At 47.1% G+C, this 20,011-nt stretch overlaps 1 protein-coding gene across 3 annotated transcripts in view; it reads left to right on the plus strand.

Moving 5' to 3' along the window:
- Positions 1-12,690, plus strand: part of Xdh (xanthine dehydrogenase) — a 61,299-nt gene extending 48,609 nt beyond the window's left edge. For 2 of the 3 annotated variants that reach the window (XM_015479794.2, XM_048804585.1), the window contains 9 exons: positions 525-620; positions 1,256-1,384; positions 2,021-2,095; positions 3,993-4,045; positions 5,895-6,009; positions 6,769-6,834; positions 8,117-8,305; positions 9,605-9,781; positions 11,373-12,690. In XM_015479794.2, the coding sequence (XP_015335280.1) occupies positions 525-620; positions 1,256-1,384; positions 2,021-2,095; positions 3,993-4,045; positions 5,895-6,009; positions 6,769-6,834; positions 8,117-8,305; positions 9,605-9,781; positions 11,373-11,423 (951 nt within the window). In that variant the 3' untranslated portion in view covers positions 11,424-12,690. Of the gene's footprint in view, positions 1-524; positions 621-1,255; positions 1,385-2,020; positions 2,096-3,992; positions 4,046-4,709; positions 5,719-5,894; positions 6,010-6,768; positions 6,835-8,116; positions 8,306-9,604; positions 9,782-11,372 lie in introns of those variants that run through there. The other variant, XR_007348131.1, reaches the window with a different exon arrangement.
- The last annotated feature ends 7,321 nt before the right edge of the window (positions 12,691-20,011 follow it).

The raw sequence follows: 20,011 nt of genomic DNA on the forward strand, positions 1-20,011 counted from the left end.
TATATATATATATATATTTATTTATTTATTTATTTATTTTTTCCATCTCCACTGGACTGAGGCCCCATTTCCTTCGCCTGTTGCAGGGGTAATCCCATGGTCACTGGTAACCAGAGCTGACCAGGGAAGCTCTTTGCTGTTGGAGTGAAAGTTGAATTTGCATATCACCATCTGTACAGTATGTCACAGAACAGTGAGAGGTGGAGATCTGGGGTCAGTCTCTGGTCCTCACCTTTCCCAACTGCAGGGCTTGGACAGCCACTGCGCTTTCATGTACAGAGTGAGGACAAAGATCAAAGACAGATGGCCTGCTTCCCTCTGAGGATGAGACAGGTGCAAAAGCACTTTGTGAACTACCGAAGGCCACCTAATTAGATGAGGAGATTCACACTGTGCAAATGTTGTCTGGGTCTATATCCACAGTTGCTTGCTTTCTTTTTTCTGGGCTCCATTTCTTAGGCCCTAAGCCTTAAAATGAGTGGGATTTACTGAATTTTGTGTCTGGCATCCTTCTTTTTCCTCAGGCAGGAGCCCTGATTCACGTGTACACAGATGGCTCTGTGCTGCTGACCCATGGGGGCACTGAGATGGGCCAAGGCCTGCACACCAAGATGGTCCAGGTGAGCACCCGGGGCTGTGGACATCTCTCTGACATCTGGTGGCTATTGTGAGGGAGGATGCTGTGTGAGAAACTGAGCTGTGAGATGTGCCAGGGCAGCTAGGGCCTGGGATCTCATGTACGTGTGGCCTTGGGCAAGCCTTCTCCCCTCCTGTCCTCAGTTTCTTCATCTGAAAGGGGACAGGCCAGTGCTCTCTGAGAACACCTTCATTACCACCATGCTAGGGCCCTGGGGCTCTGTGTGTGAGGTGGGGATGTTTAATATATAATGGCAGCTAGTTTCCCACACTCCTTAAGAGCTCTCACAGGGCAGCCAGGATAATGGGGTGGCATGATGGTTAGCACATCTGCTGGACCCCTGAAGACTGGCCAAACTGTTTTTGTTTTTGTTTTAAAGGCTGGTGTTAGCTTGAAAAGGTCCCTTTAGTCATTGATGGGTTTATGAATGTTTTATCCTCCAAACCATTTTATAAGGTGCTCCTTCAATATCAGCCAGGTGCAAGAACATCCCAGAATCAATAGGATTAGAGTTGACAAAATTCTTTTCTTTCCTCTAACAGGGAACCTGAGCTATTTTAGGGAGAAGGCAGCCATGATAGCCTCTTCCCTACAGGGTGATGTCCTTTCTTTTTGCAGGTTGCCAGCAGAGCTCTGAAAATCCCCACCTCCAAGATTTACATCAGTGAGACGAGCACTAACACTGTGCCCAACACCTCTCCCACGGCTGCCTCTGTCAGCACTGACATCAACGGTCAGGCTGTTTACGTAAGGAGCCTGCAGGAGCCAGCACGTCAGAGGGCCAGCTCAGGGCTTGGGGCCTGGAGAGCCTCCTCTGGGAGTCGGGATGAATCTTTGACAGTTCTCTGGCTATGGTCATACCTTTGGCTCTGTTTCCCAGGAGGATGTTGCCTCCAAACACCAAGCAAAAAGAGAGGTCCAAGAATCCAAATCCAACTTCCATCAAAGCCAAGAGCGATGGGTGCAGAAGGGGAGGGAAGGTGGAGGGAAAGCCGAGTTTTCAGGGAAGGCACATCCTTTGGTGTTGAAACTGGCCACATGGTAACTGGCTGAAATGGAAATTTGATTATGGGAGGGGTTAGGTCAGACCCACTTGCTTCTCTCCCATGTAGGAGAGTTTGATGGAAGAAGGCACCTCCTTGGGAGGCTTGCAAACATTCCCTGTTGGCCCAGGAACTAGGTCAGGAAAGGTTCCCTAGTGAGGACCTATGGCAGCCCCTTAGGCAGAGCCCTGTGACTTTTATCCTGGGCCTCATTCATTCTGGAGGGTAGCAAGGCTGTTTGACCAGAACCCTGGGCACAGCATGGTTTGGAGGTGGCCTTATCCTGGGCTGGAGAGGGCAGAGGATTGACCTGTCTTGTGTATGGTGGGGGTTTCTTCAGGCAGCCTGTCAGACCATCCTAGAAAGGCTGGAACCCTTCAAGAAAAAGAATCCCAAAGGCTCCTGGAAAGACTGGGTAAGTCTGAGCCGATCAAAGACACTCTTGCAAATGGAGAGAAGCTAACAGCAGCAGGGCCTCTCCCCTACCCTGAACACATGTAGAAACATTATAATCTAGTCGCACAGGCAGAGGAAGTTGAGGTGGTCTGCAAGGTTTCATAGGGCAAGTAAAACTCAACCTCTCTCGGCCCCTTTCTCCATAGATTTCAGAGTTGGAGAAGTATCTTGAAAATGTTTGATCCAGGATCCTGACAGCCTGTGGGGATTGGGGTTTGGCTGCCCCGAGCCTGAGAGGGTAGGATGACTGTCAGACACACCTCCCTAGGAAGTCCTTGCTCTCTTGAGCCTGGTCCCACATCATGTTTTGGATGGAGCAGCCTCCATCTCTCTGAGGGCTGCCCCTGGCAGCCTCTCCCCTCATCCACTCTTGGGTCTGGGTCCACTGAGTTGCCCTTTGTGAGAGAGCAGGGAGAAAACATCCCCCAGAAGCTTCCATCACTCCTGTGGCCTTAGGAATAACACAACACACACTGCAGGAAGGGTGAGCCCAATGCACTGAATTCTAAACCAGATGCCTGCACACAAGGAGCCCTCAGAGGGAAGCTGCCGAGGAGTCTCTTTGGGGGGGGGGGGAGAGACTGCAGCTCCTGCAGTAGGCAGGAATATCAGTGGAGGCTCCAGCTCTTGTCCCAGTACTGGAACAGGAGAACTGGGCATAAGAGTAACACACTGAATGTGATTGCACGTCGACCAATCTCCCTCAACACAGCCAAACCTCCTCATCTTTCCAGGTCTCACATAACCTCGACTTTCTTCCCACACTTACGGATATCATATGCTTAAATAGTGCTTGGATGTAACTTGTTCCGGTAGTTTGCATTTTAGCATGGACTTGGCAGGCAATTTAAATGTTTCCTGTCATGTGACCAGTTGATCTGAGCTTTGTGCTCTACTACCAGCCATGTCGTTTCATGTCCCTTGAAGCAGACAACCATGCTTCCTAAGCCACATCACCAGCATGTATGTGCACATACACAAAAAAATATATCATAGGCTTATTGCAGATCCTAGCCCAAAATATTTTCTGTAAGCCTTAGTTTTTTCATCTGTAAAATGAGGATAATAGTACAGATATTATAGGGTTATGGTGAGTATTCAGATAAGATATGCAAAGTGCTATTTAGCATCTGGTACCTAGTAAAGAGCTTGGTAATTGACAATGATGGTGATCCAAATTATATCAAGAGCAGTTTAAATCTTCATATGCCAATGCGTGGGAGTATCCCAAAAGCTATTTATTAGACAAGTAAAGTATAGACGAATAATTTTATTGCTAGGAAACTGTAAGTAAAAGTATAAGGTTAACGTGTGGAGTATGAGGAACACTCTAGACAGTTGCTTTTACAATGGCCTGAGTAGAAAATAATCACCAAAGAGAGGTGATTAAAGCAGTGAGTTTGTGCTAGTCTTGGAAGAAAAGGATCTGGACAGAAGTAGTGGAAGAACTTAAATGTGGGGACGTGGAGGGGTTGGGAAGGGGTCACACTCGAGTTTGGCTGGTGTGCTGCTGAAGGCCAGAGGGAAGGCTGTGCTCCTTAACGTCAGGCATCTGCTCCACAGGCAATAGGGAGTCACCCAGAGCTCTAGAGGAGGGAGCTGCCTCGGCAGTGCCGTGTGTTCAGGTGCTACCCCAGCTGGGCTGGGGAGGTGACCTGAGGCAGAGAGGCCAGTTAAGAGGCTACTATTGCACTCCAGCCTCCAGACGATGAGGGCCTGGTGGAGGTGGTAGGAGTGAGGAGCCCCTAGCAGATCAGCTTCCAGATGAAGAGGGTGAGCTCATGAAAGCATGAAGGCAAGTCGGGCTCTTGGGAAACCACACTTGCCACTTCCTGATGGCCATTTCCTCCCCTCAGGTCAAAGCTGCCTACGAGGATGCAGTGAGCTTGTCTGCTACTGGGTTTTATAAGTAAGTGTGATCCTGCCCTGCCCGTCTCGCCATGGGTGGTCATCCTAAGGTCCCAGGTCCCCTCCAGCTTCAAATGTTGTCGGTCCATGCTCAGGAGAGGGCAGTTCTACTGAAACGCTTATCTCTCCAATGGATTTCCACTAATTTGAATCTAAGGATGCTCTAGATTTGTGGGATTACCAAACCATGAGTCAGGAGGGCAAAAGCGGGAGCTGCCGCATTGGGAGATCAAGTTCTAGTTTGGGTCTTTGAGTGTACTTCTTCCTTTGGAGAAGTACATGGTTCCTTTGGAGCCTGTTTCCTCCCTTTCCAGACGGGACCAACCAACTATTGACCTTGCCCCGGCATTTGGCAAGTTCTGGGGTGTCTGCTGCTTGAGTTGGGTAACCCTTGTGTGCTTCTTTGTACTGGGCATCAGACTTCTTCAGAGCAGGTTTCCCTCAGAATGGAAGAGGACATGCAGGGTACAGGGGAACTTTATTAATGCAGTGAGATTTTAAAAGAGAGCACATACCTTCTGCAGTTTTAAAATTCAGTAGCAGTGTGAATAGCTAGAGACCTGCCCATCTGACTAGGAGCTGTAAAAAGAGTTGGTCATATTTACTGTCAGTCATAATGTTTTAGCTATCTCTGGGAAATTTAACGAGAACCTTTTCTTTCACAGGTCAAGAGATTGAAGAATGGTTTGCTTTAAAAATGTTTGCTTTAAAATTTCTTGCATGAACGTATGAACATTATTAATATGCATGAATATATATTCTCTCTGTATATGTACATACACACATATATGTGTGTATATGTTATATATGTGTGTATATATGAATTGGTTGTCCTATATTCTCCAGGTCATATAATATTGGGCTTATACAAACACAAACTAATGCAGATTTTTAAAAAGTTTCTATTATATATTTGAAGTTCATAAAAGTAGGGTTTTATAAGGGAGAGCTAGATGAATATGGTGAAGTCAGAGGTCAAGTGCTGGTTCTGTTGGGAGGAGAAGTCTTTTCCCTTGGTCCTATATTAGTTTATTTTTGTGGTTTCCTGTTCATATCTGTTCACATTACTTCTGTATAATATATAAAATAACGCAGGTCCAGTTTAGTATATACTGTGTGTGTGACACTAAAGATGCACATGCATGTGACTTTTGGGCTTTTGCATGTGTGTGAGTGTGTACAGTGCTAGGGATTGAACCCAGGGCCTTGCTCGTGCCAGGCAGGCATTCCACCACTGAGCTACATCCCCACCCCACAAAATCAGAATTGTATAAGGTTCCCAGGATCAAAAAAGAAAAAAGTCGATCAAGAAACATTTGTTTCTATAAATAACATTTTTCTCAAATCTCTTGCTGAAATTTTGAAAGTGTCAGGAAGTGGGGAGTGGCACTTAAAGATGCCCCCAGGCTGGCATGAATTCCCTGGGGGAACTTTCACTTGAGAAAGGTAAGCAGCTAAGCTTGTGTGACTAACCCAAGCGCCATCACAGTTCTGAAGACTTGGGATTCTAGTTCATTCCATCCTTCAGAGTGACTTTTGTGTCCTTTGTGAACCCCGGCAAATCCATCACCTCTGTTTCTACCATGCAAAGCCAGCATGCTGATACTAAATGCCACGAGGCTGTGCAGAAAGATTATAACACGGGCCTTAGAAAAATGGAACGGAAAATGCTTGGTAATACCTGAGTCTCATTAAAGTTTTAGAATATTCAAAATAAATGGGATCTTTTTTTTTTTAACAGCTGAATGGAGAATAAAATAATTAGGGCTTAAAGGTTTTGGAACAGGCTGTGGGATATGGGAAGGGTGGGCTATCCTAATACATTCAGCTTCTTCCCTTTTCTTTCCAAGGACACCCAACCTTGGCTACAAATTTGAGACAAACTCCGGGAATCCCTTCCACTACTTCACCTATGGGGTGGCTTGCTCTGAAGTAGAAATTGACTGCTTAACAGGGGATCATAAGGTAAGGAGTTTGTAAAACCTTAATCCTAAGGGGAAAAAGAGAAGACAAACAACTGATTTGTAATCCTAAGAGCTGATAGAGTCAGGGTCTCTGGTTGGGAAAATGATGCCTAACATCAGGAATAGGCAAATATTGCATACAGGGTCAAAAAGAACATATTTTAGGCTCAACAGGCCACAGAGTCTCTGCTTCATCCACTCACATGGTAGTTGTCATGTGATAGCAGTCAACATGGATATAAGCAAAGAACACAACTATGATCCAGTAAAATGTTATTTATGGACACAAATTTGAATTTTGGATCTTTTTTTCTTGTCAAAAGATATTCATCTTTTTATTTTTTTCACCCATTTAATAAAATAACTCTTAGCCTTTGGGCCCTACAAAACCAGAGAACAGGCTAGATTCAGCCCTGGAACACAGTTTGTTGACCCCTTTCTTACATCGTCTACCCAGACTCAGGTTCAAGCCCACAGGCCCCTGGGAACCCGCCCTTGCTACTCATGCATGAGTGGGTACACAGTTAGTTCTGATTGCTGAGAGATCATTGCTGCTCCCTGTCCCCTACCTAGCTGCTAGGATCTCAAACTTCAGCAGTGACAAGGACAGTCAAGACATGGTGGAAACTTAACTCTTTTGCCTGAGTGTGCTCAGGGATCTTTGCTTGTGAAAACACTGTCCGGGCTGGCCAAGACCCATCTACGGTTAGTTTAAACATTCCTTTCTTCTCAAACTGCTTCTGTTTGCCATCTACTTCAGAACCTCCGCACCGATATTGTCATGGATGTTGGCTCCAGTTTGAATCCTGCCATTGATATTGGACAGGTAAGGCCCATGGGAGACCAGAGTGGTGACAGAATGGACCATTGATGTACTTCATCCCCACTAGGGTCACCAGCCATACAGCAGATTGTTTAATATTATTTTTAAACAGCCAGAAAATGGCTTGTAGGGAGTCTCCCCCAGAAGGGCACTTAGATTGATGATAGCCCTCCCAACTTTTGAGGCAGGAAATAAATGAATATGGATTAACCTGGAAAGGGCACTCCCACCCCGGGGAACAAGATGATGAATGGCAAAACACTGAGTGTATGTGTGTGTGCATATGCGCACGCGCATGGAGATTGAGTTTGGGATCGATGCCCAGGGAGTAGGGTCTGAGGTTAGAAGAGTCCTTTCTCTCCTCCTCACTCTTTCAGCCAAGACAGCATTTATCCTCCCGGAAGGCAATCTATGTAAGCAATGAGCATGGGGCATGGGAGGGCCCTGGGGGTCAAAGACGTGGGCACAACCAGGAGTTCAGGAACGACCCAAAGAAATTCGCTTTTGTAAAGTAGAGGATTATATATAGCAACAGAAGAGAGAGGGAAGAGCAGACAGTTGAGATGTAGTGAGCATATGGTAGAAAATAAACATTGCATTTCTCAAAAAAGGACAATTACTGAGGATACGGACATCTAGTCATTAGTCAATCTGTTCACTTGTTCGTTGAGCAGTCACCTGGGGAGTCCCCCCCCTGGTGCAGGTACTACATTAGGAACTGCAGAGCCAAGGATGGTTACCAGCTGGCCTCTCCCTGAAGGCTCATTCAGTCATGGTGATGCCACATGTCACCCTTCTGAGCTGGGACAGCAGTCATGGGGCCAGCGTAGTATGTCAGGTGCCTTAGAAGAGATCTTTAAGCCACAGCAGGGGCATCTGCTCCCAGAGAACAGGCTCAATAAGACTGGAGGTCAATCTCAAAGAAACTACTATCCAAGAAATTCCTCCTGTGAGCTTACTTCTCAGTTTGGGGCCACAATTTCTTCAGTGATGATGTGGAAGGAACATCTCCATCTGCATGTGACAGGTTTTAGTGGGAAATTATGCCTGTCCCATGTGATCCTCCTAGAATTGCCTACAAATTTTGACATTGACCTTCAGTGTTCACGCCTTTGTTTTGTCTAAGCCAAAGGCCAACTAGGTTATTGCAGGGTTGGGGTAGGAACCAGGTGATTAGTAGGGGACTATATTAGTTTCCATATAGGTCTTTGTGTTCATTGCTGCTAGTGATTCTGTCCTTGGGGAGGGGAGAGGCAGGTAATGGTGGTCTTCATTTATCTTGCAGGTGGAAGGGGCATTTGTTCAGGGCCTTGGCCTCTTTACCCTGGAGGAGCTGCACTACTCCCCCGAGGGCAGCCTGCACACCCGCGGGCCCAGCACCTATAAGATACCTGCATTTGGAAGTATCCCCATTGAATTCAGGGTGTCCCTGCTCCGCGACTGCCCCAACAAGAAGGCCATCTACGCATCCAAGGTACGTTGCTCTGAGTCCGTGCTGCCTTCCAGGATGCACTGTGGGAGGCCACAGGTGGCGATGAGGGGCTTTAGCTACCCACCTGGTGGGTCTGCAAGGGATTCTTCTTGCAGAAAGAAGAGGGCCTGACACTGGCCTTGGCGAGGACAGCAGATGGCTGGGCAGTGCCACCTGAGAACCAGTTAAACAGGGTTGAGGGCACCACCTTATTGTAGTCTGAAGCCAGCTCCTATGGTAGACAGAGGAGTTCCTTAATCACATCCTGTAGAGCAAATCCCAACCTTTACCTGTATCTCAGGTGTGCATCCCTGGGGCTTGATCCTCAGAGATGGTTTTATAGATGCAGCATCCCTGTGTCCCACGGAAATCAGCATATTCCCTGAGGGTGGGAGAGCAATGTCTGAGCTCACCCTGGTGCCTCCTTCAGTGACCCAGACCCAAACTTACGATTTGGTCAGCATGCCAAAAGAGTGTAAATAACTATCCTTTATTCTTCCTTGTTCCCAGTAAGTACAAAACAGAGTTTGAAAATTAATTTAGCTGATCAGTATAATCCTAGACCTACAAAGGAAGGCAATAATCACTATGAAGGAAGGTGACCATATCCATTGGCTTATCTCACCCTTTACAGTGGGTGGGTCCAGAACACATTGTGACCTTTCCCACTGACTCCCACACTCTGTCATGCATTGGAGTCACCAGGGTTCAGGATTAAATTGCACCTCTATGGAGCCCACCCCAAGAAATTTTGATTTGGTAGGACTGAGGAGTAGGTTCCTGGAACACGCATTTAAAATAAGTATCCCTAGTGATTCTGATGGAGGTGGTCTCTGATCTATGCTTTTGGGGAAAATTTCTCTGTGAGAAAGTGTTTTGATTCCTACTTGTCATGCCCTATAATTCCAGAAGATGCTGCAAATGTAATTATGGTGCCCGTAAGATACTCCCCCTAGGCTAGTAACTTTGAAGAAAGGGTCAAAACTCATGTCAGGTTTTTGAATCCACAAAATATAATTATTTAATGTAACTTATAATAGTACATTATATTTACAAAGTATCATCAGAGGAAGTCACATAGCAGGAACTTACAGGAGCATACCCATGAAGTCCAGACTTATTGTTCTCAGTCCCTGATGAGTTCTGACTACCTCTTCCTGTTGGATTGGGTGCTGCCCTGCTAGTGCTGGGTGGGGCTTTTCTGGCATCACCAGCCCCCCTGGTGTGGACTTGCTGCCTGGTCTCTTGAGTCTGTGTGCGAGGGCAGCTGCTGATGCCCTACCCTGCACTCTGGCCCTTCAGGCTGTTGGGGAGCCGCCCCTCTTCCTGGCTGCCTCCATCTTCTTCGCCATCAAGGATGCCATTCGGGCAGCTCGAGCTCAGCGTGCAGATTATAGTACAAAGCAACTTTTCCAGCTGGACAGCCCTGCGACCCCGGAGAAGATCCGCAATGCCTGTGTGGACCAGTTCACCACCTTGGTAGGATGCCTCTCAGACACTCACTCCCTCCAGCGGGGGCTGGGGGTAGGCTGGCACACTGCAGAAAGGTTCTACAGAAAGGAGAAATGCCAGGGTCTCTCGATTGGGCAACCCTGGGTCAGTGGCTGGATTGCCGTGCATGTTGGGTATGCACTTGAACTTGCAAAGGAAGAAGGAGAAACCCCTTTGAAGCTGCAGCTTACCGCTGGGCCTGTCTAGAGGTGGGAGGAACATGTGGTAATTGCCATTCCCCACAGATTTCACCATTTTCCATCTAGTTTCAGGCGATGAAGAAAACTCCAAATATGCCAAATCTTTAGTGTTAGTCACTAGTATTTGGGGACCCCTCTAATAAAGACACTGTTATGAGGCACTAGGGAGATGCGGTGGAGGGGGAGAAGAAATTATTAACTAGATCAGCCTCATTTGCCTCATGATTACCATATGCCACACCGATACTGGGAACACGTAGGTGCCCTTGAGGACTTCACAGCCTTTTGGGAAACCAAATGATGGCTTTATGTGGTGATTACCACCATGGAGGGGTATGCAGTAGAGGAACCCATGGCTGTCAGAACACTTTGGGAAGTCCCTCTGTGACAAAATAAGAGCCTGCTAGGACTACATCTTCCACTGCTGGACTCTCAGAACCAGCCCTACTCTGAGTTGTGCTATTGGTCGCTGTGTGCACTGAACTCCCAGGTTGCCTTTGCTACCACCATCTCCACTGGGTTAGCAGAACCGGATTCTATCTGATACTCAAGCTGTGTTTCGTCCTTTTGAAATTTGATAGGCCTTTGGGTTTAGCAATGAAGTGGGTACTCATGGACCAGAAGTCTTCTGAGCATGGGGAGAGGGTAGGAGAGTCCAGAGGGGAGAGGGGTGGTGGTGCAAATCTGCCATCCCAGACCTCTGCATTGAGGGTGAAAGAGCCATATGGGCCCCTGGTCACGTTCCCCTCAGGTCTGCCTATAGCTTAGCCATGAGATTAAAAACCACACAGACCATGTGTAAGCTCCTAGATAGTGAAGTTCCCACAAACTTCCATGGCCCACAACCTGTGATGGCCCCCAATGCTGAGAGTTTCCTTCATTACCTGGCATTGCAAGGCTTCCAATGAGCTCACACGTACTGCAAGGTTAGATTCTTACAAACAATCCAATGTGGAACTTAATCATTTAAAGAGGCCCTCTGAGGCCTCCAACCTAAAACAAAGATTCTTTTCTATGTAACAACACATCAATGATTTAAAATCCATGTAATGGATTTGCATGAGCAGCGGATTCTGAGTCAATTGTGCTTTTTTAAGGATTGAGTACCACAGTGAGGAAGGACCACTTCTAAATTGGTCATTACCATATCTCCAGAGCCTAAGGGAATGGCTGCCATTTGGAAAGTGCTCAGTAAAAATAAATGAATGACTAGGAAACCAAAGGGTCCTGCCCTGGGGCATTCCCAATGGCTGAGACTATAGAATGATGTTTGGTCTTAGAAGGGTGGCTGGCAGTGGTGGGAGGTGACATGTGTATGGCAGGGTGGGAGGGGTACCATCAGAAGATCCTGGCAATGAGAGCTCTTCATTCCTTCCTAGTGTGTCACTGGAGCACAGGAGAACTGTAAGCCCTGGTCTCAGAGGGTCTGAAGAGAAAGTCCCCAGCAGAGTGTTCTTGTGCTACAGTGGAGCTTCCATGGAGCAGGAAGCACATACTACAAAACCCAGATCTGTACAAGCTGGACGACAAAGCTGTGATTCACCTGGAAGAACTGGAATGCATTGGAAGATTTTGAAAAAATATGATTTGCAAACAATGATGATCAAATTTAGAACTGTGAGGCTGAGAGGCAGTTGGGATCATTTCAAGAATGATGATTTTCTAGAATGTTCTGGGGCAAGTCTGTTTTAATCATGGATTGGGGGAAGGTTTAAGAAGTGTTTGTGCGATGTCCCCACTCACTGGACAGCCTGTGTAACCTCAAGTGCTAATGGTGTCTGCCCCTCCAAGAGGATTCCCACAAACCTTGAGAAACTTAAACCAAAGTTGTTCTAAATCTGAGTGCCTTCCTCAGGAAGCCTTTCCTTCAAACCAACGATTACCATCTTATAACCTCAACCATACTCACATTTTACAGCGAAACAGTGAGGTGAGACTAAAACCTCTAACCACCTTTGCATCACTAGAGAAAATAATAAAGAATGAAGCAAATCCAGGGTTAATTGTATCTAATTTTGTTAAGCTGCATAAAGTAAAATTACTCTATAACACAAAAATCCAACTGTCTCACTTACTGAGAACCTGCAATGTGCTAGATTTCTTCCCTTTGTGTAAGATCAGATTTTCATTTGAAGCCAGAGTAAATCTCACCTAGAAACGATGCTATTGAAATCAATACCAGCCAGAGGGAAAGTGAGGAGGCCTGGGTTCTCATCCAGGCTCTGTCCCTGCCTGTGTGACCTTGGACTGTCATTTCCCCCTTTCTGTGTTTCATTTTACTGCAAAATGAAAGGATTGGATGGGAATAATCTCTGAGATCTTCTTCTGCTCTAAGTCTATAAATACATGACCTGAAAACTCTAGTTATATAAGGGACCTGCAGCTATCAAAGACTTGGCTCTCTTACTATGAAGCAATGTCTGGACTGAATGAACTCCACTTAGAATCCCTCAAGCTCTTGCAGTTGGTAAAGAACAGAAGAGAGACAAACGTCTCCTTTGGTTTCTCCAACAGGTGATTTCATCACAACGTAGTACTGGGTGGCCGATGAGACATTGTCATGTGCCTTCACTGTCCAAAATATCCAGCCTGCCAGACAGAGTCTGTGGTTCTGGCCATAGAAGGAGCACGACAGAAACTGTGCAGTTGAGCTGGTGCTTGATGTCACTAATCAATGAAACTGTCAGCTGGTTGGCATGGGAGAAATGCTTATTAGTAATCATAATCACACCAAATGCTAGTATCTTCCACTTCTTAGCCAGATTTCATTTCTAAAAAGCATAACCACTCATGTGCATGCGCGCGCGCGCGCACACACACACACACACACACACACACACTTTTTGTTTGTTTTTTTACAAAAGTCCGTTTTTCAAAGTATTCCAGATGTGCAGTCTCTTTTACAGCATTGTTAAGGCTGAAGTTTTAAACATCAAGGTGGTATTTACAGTGAGATGTGCAGGTCTGCTTCAGATGATTTTCTAGAATGTTCTGGGGCAGGACCTGAGACATCATTGGTGAGGCTCTCAGGGCTGAGCTGTGACTCAGAATTCCCATCTGTGCTTTGATAACCAAGGCAGAAGTAGAGTGGTCATGGAGCTCCAATGAGCAAGATTTGTGAGCTATAAATCACTGTTATTTAAGAGGCGCTGTCCTCCTCAGACACCTTACCTTGCTCTGCAGTAACTGCTGCAAGCCCAGAGAGGGAGGTGCTTTGGTCTTTGTGGGGCTGCACACCTCCAGCAGTCAGCACCGCCTGCAGTACAGGTCTATAACCTGCAGAGGGCGGTAGAAGATTGAGCATGAGATGCAGTCTCCAGATGGCACAGCAGCACTGTGGTTAATTACTAAGTTAGTGTTTCAGGATCTCAGAGTAGATCAAATGTCCTCAAGGGCTTCTCCAAGAGCCAGATTTGAAGCTGACTGGCTGGCAAAAACCTCCTCAAAGGAGCTCTTTAAGAACATGGGTCAGCCATGGGGACTGAGCTCCAGATGGAAGGTTAGCAGGGGGAAAAGCAATTCTTATTTTCTGAGCATCTGCAATGTGCCAGGTGCCAAATTTAATACTTCACCTTCATGGTCTCGTTTAATCCTCCCAGTGGCTCTAGGAGTAGGTAACCGAATCCATGTAATCACGCGAAGGAGAAGCCCTACCCTTCGCCATGCCTAGGAGCTAACTCAGGAACACTTACTCCTAGAAACCCACCACAAACAGTGGGCAGCTCCTAGGCGGGGAGACCTGGGATACGTTGGGAGTTGATCTGCCTGTCAAAGTGGACCCAGGCAGGATCATGGAGGCTGACGGAGGCACCAGAAAAACTCTCTGAAACTGCTGAAATATTGACTGAGCCACTGATGAACCTCATCCTCCTCCAGGACTGAGGTGACTGGGAGGCCAGGATGGGGAGGCCAGGATGGAGGTCATAAGAGGAACCCTGGACAAGGGATAAACACAGAAATAGTGCTAGCTGATTGATTTATGACTGGGAACATCCCTGAGCTCAAGATATTTTTATTTTTAGCTGAGGGGGAGCTTGGAAACCAGCTCACTGTGCTCCCAGTTGGGGATGTGGGGAAGGGCTATTCATAACATGCAGCTTCCTTGAACCGGTGAGTCCTGGGAGCACAATGTGCCCCCTGGGCCTGCCCTTTTGTTTTGTTTCTATCCTAAAGTGGGGGAGGACATGTCCCTAAGATAGGAGATAGATCCCATGACCATCCTGTCACCTGAAATAAAGCAGCCCATTCATTGAAGTGGAAATGCCAGGCACTGCCCAAAGGGATTCTGGCGTCATCTCTGACCTTGAACTGCCCTGATCCCGGCCAGCCCCAGACAGTCCCCCAGACCAACTCAATATCCTAGAGCTGGAGGAACCTTGGGGACATCAAGCTCAATCCATTTGTTTTAGAGATAAGAAACATAGTCCCATAGAGGGTAATTGACTTGTCCAGGGTCCCATGGCCCTTTACTGGCAAAGCCAGGCTTACAAGGCCACCAAACTCCTGGGCTTGTCAGAGGACCCTTCTCTGATGCAACCTTTGGGTTGGGGAGTGATAGAAATTTAGCTCTGCTGGTAGAGAAAGGGTGTGGACAGCTCAGGGCCCAAGAGGGACTCTGTGCAAAGAGGGACATTTGCCTTCTGTGTCTCTATGTCTCTGCTTCTGTGACAAGATGCTACAATGAGATTCTTCCCTAAGCCCACAGGCGGGGAACAAAATAGTAAGTGCAAAAACATCCCCTCATTCCAAAGTGAGGTGCTAAATCGTCTATGCAAGACTTGCAGAGTGGGTGGCTGGAACGGATTTTTGCCACCTTTAGCTCACCACCCACCTCAGAGGAATGAAGTAGTAGAGTGTAAATTTGAGAGGAAGGAGGTTTTCTTGGGAGATAAAAAGCTGTGCATCCTCCCTGCCAACAAGGAGAACGTGTGCATATGTATGTGTGTCTGTTGGGGGCATTCTTTTCCCCACCCTGTGGGGGAAGGAGACCCAGCATGAGAAACCTGCTTGGGAAGCTGTGGTTGGGTCAGACTGAGGTATCAGGGCACCAAAAAGAGAGGACAAGAGCAAACTCCGCTTCCTGCCATGGTGGGGCAAGATGACCAGCGGTGCCACTCAGGAGGACTGGGAGGGGAAGGGACCATCTGATGCCCTAGGACCAAAATAGTGGACTGTCAACTGGCTCTGGCGAGGTCCTGAGGACTACCATCACACCCTTGCCTTGCCTCCCATGTCCCAGCCTCCCATCTCCCCCTCCTCCTACACATCTTCTAGTAGGAAGGAAGATAGCAGAGCTCTCCATGGGGCCTTTGAGCTATAAGTATTGGGAGGAGGGACATGAAGGTGGGGTACCCAAGCTGCTTGCATTGTTCTGATGTGTTCCTGCATCAACCCTGGGAACTCAGAGCACATTTCTGAGAGTCTGAGTGGTATGTGACTTGCTCCCCTCTCCCCCCACCACTGTCTTCATCTCATCCTGGCAGGTACCTACCCACATTCGGCCAATTGTCCTGATCCATGAGCTATCAATGAGTGGTGAACTGGTCCATGCATGAGCTGCGTTCCTTCTCCCAGGAGATAGGGTATTTCTAGGGTCCTCCTGGTGCCGGAGACACTACCTTTACTTGCTTCCCATCTAGGCTGGACTGAGCACCTGCCCGGAGAGAGTGAGACAGCATCCCTCAGCCCTCTCTTTGGTGTTAGGAATTAGCATACCCGTGTGGACTGCCCACGCTTCTCCTCTTTTCCCCTCTTCTCTCTTGGGCAAGTTTGTGAGCTCCTTTGAACCTCAGTCTTCTCACCAGTAAAATGGGCATGGGGATCAACAGCTTTACTGAGCTATTGTAAAGACTGAAAAAGTGAATGAGGATAAAAGGCACTTTATAGAGAGCAGAGTTGTGGCTTTCAGGCCTTTGATCATGCCTTCCAGGGGTAAGATGCCAGGAAATCTAAAATAAGTTTTTCAAAACTCAGGTGGAAGGGAAAATGCAGGAATGAGCCAAACCCTCAACCATAATGAGATATGGGGAGATGGGGAACAGGCAGCACATGGATGACTGTGGTCTGAAGCAAGGTAAGACCAGTTCACATCGTTATATTTTAGCCAAAATAACATAAATTATTGATTGTCATGTCTCAGCTTCCCACCCTGATGTGATTTTCCCAGCACCCTGCCCTGGGCAGACTCTCAGCTCCCCACAGCTATGTGGCACAGCTGAGATTGGGGAAATGCCAATTAGCCTCACCCAGCTGTATTCACAAGCCTTTATCCCCAACTTGCAATCCTATTTATTTTATGTATTAATTTACATCTTAGGCCCGGCTGCCCGAGCGCTGCCGGCTTCCAAGCATCAGAAACATTTAGATATCCTACTTCCGCACAATCTGTTTTTCTACATTGTCAGTATTCACTGTCAATTAGCCATTCCTTTCTACATTTGCAAATATTCCTAGGGTCCATATTTTCATTTCCTAATTGCCATAGCAATTCATTTTATCAAAACAATAATTATCCATCCAGGTGGTGAGCCATTTTTCCAACAAAAATTTAGCACTGACTATACATGACTTGCTGTGCTATGTTCTGAAAAGAAAATAAAAACGAATCAGCCTTACATATTGCCCTGAGTAGCATATAGTCTAATAAGAGAAATTTCCCATGTATATAAATAGCCCAAAGGCCAGGCAGGCTATGGCAATGACAGGAGAGACTCGGGGACAGGGGGCTTGGAAAATTCAGAGGAAGGATCATCCTTAATGGAGGAATCAGAAAGTTTCTTGGAAATGGCATTTATACTGAATGCTGAAGGATGGCATGTATCTTTGCTTCTTATCACCACAATGAAATGCATGAGGCAATTACATTTATAAAGATAAATAAATGGTTTATTCAGCTCATAGTTTTGGGGGTTCTAAGACTGGGCAGTCCCACTGATATGGACCTCTGTTGAGGGCAGTGCATCTTGGGTGGAACACATGTCAGAGCAAGTGCTCCCATCTCAAGCCAGGAGGCAGAGAGAGAAGACCAGTGGGGTCCCCTAACATCCTTAAGAGTATGACCCCAGTGACCAAAGGGGTCCCACCAGGCCTCACTTCCCAAATGTCTACTACCTCAAAAAAACTGCCACCTTAGGGACCAAACTTTTATACAGGGACTCTTGAGGGAGACTCACCAAAACCACAGCAGTGTATTAGTTTTCTTTTGCTGCTATAACAAGTTACCACAAACTTAACAGATAAAAACAACACCTATATTATCCTTCAGTTCTGTAGATCGGAAGCCTGGGTAAAGTGTTGCTTTCCTGGGTCCTCTGCTGAGAGTTTCACAAGGTCAAAATCAAGGTGTTAGTAGGCTGTGGTGCTTTCTGGAGGGTTTGGGGATGAATCTGCTCCTAAGTCCACTCAAGTTGCTGCCCACATGCAGTTCCTCACTTCCCGGTGGACTGTCAGTTGGGGGTTGACCACCATCCTTGTGCTTACCATGTGTACCTCTCCAGCAGGAGGGGCAAGTCCCTGTAATGTGCCCAATCTCTCTGAGCATTTCTGCCACCTCTCTTCTGGGTGCAGCTGGAGAAAGCTCTGTACTTTACAGACTCATGTCATTAAATTGGGCTCACCTACATGATTCAGGCTCCTCTCCCTATTTTAAGGTCTGTAACCTGAAAAATCCTCTTTGCTATGCAATGTAACATATTTATAAAATCCAGGAATTAGGGCATGGACATCTTTAAGGAGTCACTTTTGTGCCTCCCACAGAATTTACATTTGCTAAGCCATGCTAGAGGGCTCCTCAGGCAGAGAGAAGGGAAACAACAAAATCATGGAGGCTAGAAACCACCGGTTTGGAGAATCAAGAACAGCTCTCCTTCCTTGGAGGGCAAACCAAGCTACCTCCTCCAAACGATGAGATATGTGTGCCAACTCTTGGATAGAGTAAGATCTGTCCAAGGCAGGATGAGACTAAGATGGCTGAGACTGTCCAAGGCAGGATGAGACTATTACCAAAGCTGAGACTCCTGACCCAAGGCATATGGAACATTCAGTGACATTCCTGCCCGTTGTGCAAGTGAGATTGTTATTGTAGTATTTCTACACTTGCTGTTCATCCTCAAGATGTAATCATGTGAAGCTGGGCTCATTTGATAAATAACTTTTTTTTTCTCAAGATTATATATCCCTTGCACAGAGTTCTAGAAATTCCAAAGAATGTAACAATGACCCGTGATCCCAACACTCCAAACAACTTTGAACACTTTGGTGTTTTGTGAGAGGCCCTTAAAACTTGACAGTATTTCCTCCCGGCTCTCTGTGTCTATTAATGTTCTTCCTCCATGTTATTTTTAACGGATGCGTAACTTTCTGTTGCATGAATGGCATCACAGTTTATCTAACCGAGTCTCCCCATGTTGACATTTTGGCCTGTTCCCAAGTTGTTTTACTATTAGCAAGGCTGAGATGAACATAACAAGGATTGTTTTTACGGGCATGTTAAACAGGATGTCATCAGGTTGGCAGGAATGCGGAGAAGAGCCTGGGTGTAGATACAGCTGGTAAGATGACTGGCCCTTTTCCCAGTTTCCTTATGGGGAGCCTTGGCAGAACCACCCTGTATTGTTTTGTCCTCAACTTGATCCAGCGGCACTGAGGGCTCCAGGTGGGGCCTTTTGGTAGACAAAGAAAAGGTGCAGGTGCTGATGCTGAAACACTGGGGCAGGCTCTTAAGAGGAGCAGGAGGCAGTGGAGCACCTGTGGTCAAACACAGTGGAGGGCAAGAGGGGGAGGCCCCAGGTGTGTGGGGTTGGCAGGCTCCCGAGCCTTGTGACACGAGACACCAGGGAGACATGCTGGAGCCTGCTGGGACCCTCTCTGGGAAGTTGTTTCTTTTGGAAGGAAAGAAAGCAACAAATGGCCCGTTGCTTGAAAGAACAAAGCCTTGCTCCCTGCTCCAGCAGGGCGGTGGCGATATTAGTGCTGCCTGCAGGTCACAAGCTCCTGCTGTTGCCTCCTGCTTCCAGCCACCCGAACAAACCGAACAAATCACACAAACTGCAATACCTTTAAGCTTTTTAGCTGTTTCCCCTGGAGGGTGAGGATTGATTGGGAAGGGCATTAGGAATCTTTCTGGGGTGATGGAAGCATTCGGTATGTTGATGGGGTTATGCATCTATCCAAACTCATCAAATTGGTGCAGTTACTAGCTGTGCATTTCCTTATTGTCGAGTATGGTGATGCACACCTGTAATCCCAGTAGCTCAGGAGGCTGAGAAAAAAGGATCACGAGTTCAAAGCCAGCTTCAGCAAAAGCAGGGCACTAAGCAACTCAGTGAGACCCTATCTCTAAATAAAATACAAAATAGGGCTGGGAATGTGGCTCACTGGTCGAATGCCCCTGGTATCGCACCCCCCCCCAAAAAAAAAGGGGGCTGTGAATTTCATTATACATAAATGATCTTCAATTTAAAAAAAAAACAAAAAAAAACAAAATGTGTTCTAGACTTGCAAAATAAGATCTTGATGTGTTAACATTAACAGAAATGAAGGAAGACAGTAAAAACAGAAAGAAATGCCCAAGAGGGGCTGTTCAGGGGCTGACCCCCCCCCCCTCCATAGGATCCTGCAGGGAGGGCTCCCTGGAGTGGGGGGGGCATTGCATCCTCAGACCTTCAACCCTCTTGTCTGTATGAAGCCCCACCTCGCAGGTCTGCACAGTGTGGGGGGGTTAAGGTCCACGTGTGAGTCCAGCATGGCACCTCATCAGAGACAGGGAGGTAATATGTGGGGGCCATTCCGGAACCCCTGGGAACTTTCCTGGGAAGATCTGCAGCCAGCGCTGGCTGCTTATATGCTCTGTGGTTTCCCCTGTGGGAAAGTGGTAAGTCTAAGGGGCCTCTGGGAAGAGGGAACAGAAGATATGGGCTGGAGATGCTGCCAACTGCTTATTGCTGAGGGCCAGAGAAACTTCCCGGTGCAGCCCTGCTGTGCCTATCCAGGGGGCGTCTGAGGGCAGAGTTAAGAGGAG

This window comes from Marmota marmota, unplaced genomic scaffold (genome assembly GCF_001458135.2).
Source record: "Marmota marmota marmota unplaced genomic scaffold, marMar, whole genome shotgun sequence".
Taxonomy (NCBI): Eukaryota; Metazoa; Chordata; class Mammalia; order Rodentia; family Sciuridae; genus Marmota; species Marmota marmota.